Source organism: Chionomys nivalis, chromosome 1 (assembly GCF_950005125.1).
Source record: "Chionomys nivalis chromosome 1, mChiNiv1.1, whole genome shotgun sequence".
Taxonomy (NCBI): Eukaryota; Metazoa; Chordata; class Mammalia; order Rodentia; family Cricetidae; genus Chionomys; species Chionomys nivalis.
In genome coordinates this window covers 160,426,864-160,429,955 of record NC_080086.1, presented here as the reverse complement: position 1 = coordinate 160,429,955, position 3,092 = coordinate 160,426,864, and the positions used below count along the sequence as shown (strand labels likewise).

The 3,092-nt window shown below is 51.0% G+C and overlaps 1 protein-coding gene across 1 annotated transcript; it reads right to left on the bottom strand.

Moving 5' to 3' along the window:
- Window positions 1-1,780: 1,780 nt before the first annotated feature.
- LOC130887831 (olfactory receptor 10AC1-like) lies at window positions 1,781-2,743 on the bottom strand. The gene has a single exon (XM_057790518.1). It carries the CDS (start codon window positions 2,741-2,743, stop codon window positions 1,781-1,783), a length of 963 nt encoding a protein of 320 aa, XP_057646501.1.
- Between the last annotated feature and the right edge of the window lie 349 nt (window positions 2,744-3,092).

Here is a 3,092-nt window from a genome sequence, read left to right as displayed (position 1 = left end):
AAACATTCATTTCTACTTCTCACAGTGGTATATGGTGTCTTCACCGCATTCTACTTCATCCCTGCTTGTCTTCCCACAGCCACATCACATCTCTGGTGTGGCATGTTATTTCTTCTGTGGATTATTGCTGTAAACCCTCACTTGCCACCTTAGTTTTGCTCTAAGTTCCCAAGTCACTTTCTTTATGTGTAAGTATGTTTGCATTGTGCACTTCTCCCCGAAAACTCAGAAGTGAAGGTCAAATGTATCACTCAACCCTCTCCCCTTGCTAACTTTCCTCAAAAACCTTGGGTGAGGGTTACCATAGCAATCACCCAGAGATAACTACCGCTCATTCTGACAGTGAGCCTGTACACTCAGGATGCTCAGAAAACATCTGCAACATCCTAAGACTATGGCTGCTTTTGGGAAAGATGGTCTGTAACAGCATCCTCCTGCCACCTCCTTTCCCCAGGGGCATTCATAGTCAGGTTAGGGAATAGGACATGTGCAGGTGACAATGGACTTCTAGGTGACCCAGCCACTTTCTTCTGAAGCCCTTTTCGATAACCTAGCCTCCATCAGGAAACCTCCCCAAGAGTGCCACCATGTCTGATCATATGAATCTCTTAGTTTTTCCCTATTGGCAGCTGAGGCAGCTGAGAATGGAAAGGTAAGAGAAAGACATGGGCTCAGGAAGAAGCTCTCAAGTCAGTTGATGGCTTCTTACCTCTGTCTCCGTACACATGTTTGCCTCTGGGTTCTAGCTCCACCTCTTCTACATTTGTCTATTAGTTCCTTGCAGTATCTGCCACCCCTGTGGCCTCCACAGCCGTCTACAATTGCTATCCGATGCATCCTTGAGCCTGCATCCTGAACCCTGGGGCTATGTTTTAGACAAACCTTTATGTTTATGCTCTATCATGGTCTTCATTGTTTGTCCAAGTCACATTTCCAAAGAGTGACAAGCTCTTTCCTCCACTGCTTCTACTCCTGGGTTCTCCATTTCTGCAATGGAACCACCATCCACCAAACAACCTGGGTTAGAAATGGTCTCCAACTCCTATTTCTGCCTGCCTCAACATCCACTCAAGGTATTGTACTCTCTGTCTCTTCAGGCAACACCTAATTTCCTGTGCAGGTACCCTGAACCAGCCTCCATTGCCTCTTACGTAGGCATTGGGAACACATTTCCAATTATGTATCTCACTGCAGCCCAGGCTATCCCACAAAGAGCAAGCCACCACAGCGGCCCACGATATAGATCCTTCAGCCATTGCTGAGATCCTTTTCAGTATGATTCAGCCTTTGCTAACTGGTTTTGCTTGGTGCCTTCTCCATTCTTCTCTTCTGGCTAACACTTATCCATCCTCCAGTATTCCGTACAGCCATCTATTTCCCCAGGAGAGCTCCTGTGACTCCCTTCAGCCTTGATGAGTCTAGTGTGATATGCCGTCTCCTAACCACCCTCTCCATATGCTGTTACTGTTCACATCTGCCCTTCCCACTACTGGCATCAGTTAAGCCCACTGGCTTGCATAGACATGGGAACTATGAGGAAAACGTGGCAAGGGTCAAAGGAAGCATTAAAGTGATTCCAGACCTCTCTACTGTACTTCCTGACATTCCTTCTGGGAGGAACGAAGGACTTGACCACCCAGTATGCCTCTTCTTGTTCAGTTTCTAAGTTCTCTTTCCTGAAATTCACCCCCGAATTTCCCAGGTAACTTTAGAGATGCAAACACTAAATGCTAGGAGACACTTTAGCAAATGGGGCTGCCCGCTCTGTCGTGGCCTGTTATCAAGGTTTCACACAGACCCCCGATCCACGGAGCCCCAGGACTCTGTGAATGGCGGAAGTGATCTCCCGGTTTCGCAGGCTGTAGATAAGGGGATATAGAAGCGGTGTGACATTGGTATAAACCAGTGCAACTGTCCGATCCAGTCGCGGGGAGTAACTGGACTTGGGCCGCACATACATGAAGGTGGCACAGCCATAATGCAGGAAGGTAACAGCCAGGTGCGAGGCACACGTGGAAGCAGCCTTGCGTCTGCCTCCACCACCGTGCAGGCGGCGCAGGGCAGAGGCGATGGCCCCATACGAGGTCAGAATGAGCATCGAGGGCAGCAACAGCAGCACCAGGCAGGCTCCTAGCAAGGGCAGCTCATCTGTGTAGCTCCGTGTGCAGGCCAGGTGCAGTAGTGCAGTGATATCGCAGAAGAAATGCACCAGCAGGCGGGAACCACAGAAAGGCAGGTGGAAGACTGCCACCGTTAGCCCCACTGACACTGCTAGTCCCCCAAGGCAGCAAGCCAGGGCCAGTCGTGCGCATAAACTGGGGGTCACTATAGATGCGTAGCGCAGTGGGTGGCAGATGGCCACATAGCGGTCATAGGCCATGGCTGCCAACAAGAAGCACTCAGCCCCACCCAGGGCCACAAACATCTGCATCTGGACAGCGCAGCCCAGGAAAGAGATGGGGCTGCCCCTGCCATGGCCAGGCATGCTCAGATCGGCTAGAGAGCGGGGCACCACCACCAGCGTGTAGCAGAGTTCGATGGCTGACAGCTGGCAAAGAAAGAGCAGCATGGGCGGTCTGGTGGGCACCGAGACCACAGCCACCAGGATGAGTAGGTTCCCGCTCAAAGTCGCCAGGTGCACAGCCAGGAGCACCAGGAAGAGAAGGGGCCTCAAGTGTGGGAACTCGAAAAAGCCTTGAAGGAGAAAGCCGCAGGTTATGGTGTTATTGCTGGTACTGTCCATGCACTGGGGTCAGGTGGCACCTGCGGGAGAGAATCAGAGAGGCAGGGTGAGCCTGTGGGTGTAGCTTCCTGAAAGCTGAGAAAGGGTTACTTGGTAATCAAATCAGACTGGGAGTGGTGGCTGCCGAAAGAACCCATGGTTATTACCGGTCCCTCTTCCCCACCACATCTTCAGAGGAACACCTACCAAACAGTGCAGCTTTCTCTGCCTTCTGCAGTAGCAACTCTGATTTGAGACAAGTGTCTTAGTGCACATCACTCCTGTCCTCCACCCAGAGAATCAAGCCCTGACTCCACTAGAGTCATTTTGTGTTTTATATGGTCATATGTTTTAGATCTCAAGGTTCTCT

Coding starts and splice junctions, on each gene's coding strand:
- LOC130887831 (XM_057790518.1), bottom strand. CDS start 2,743: ATGGACAGTACCAGCAATAACACCATAACCTGCGGCTTTCTCCTTCAA.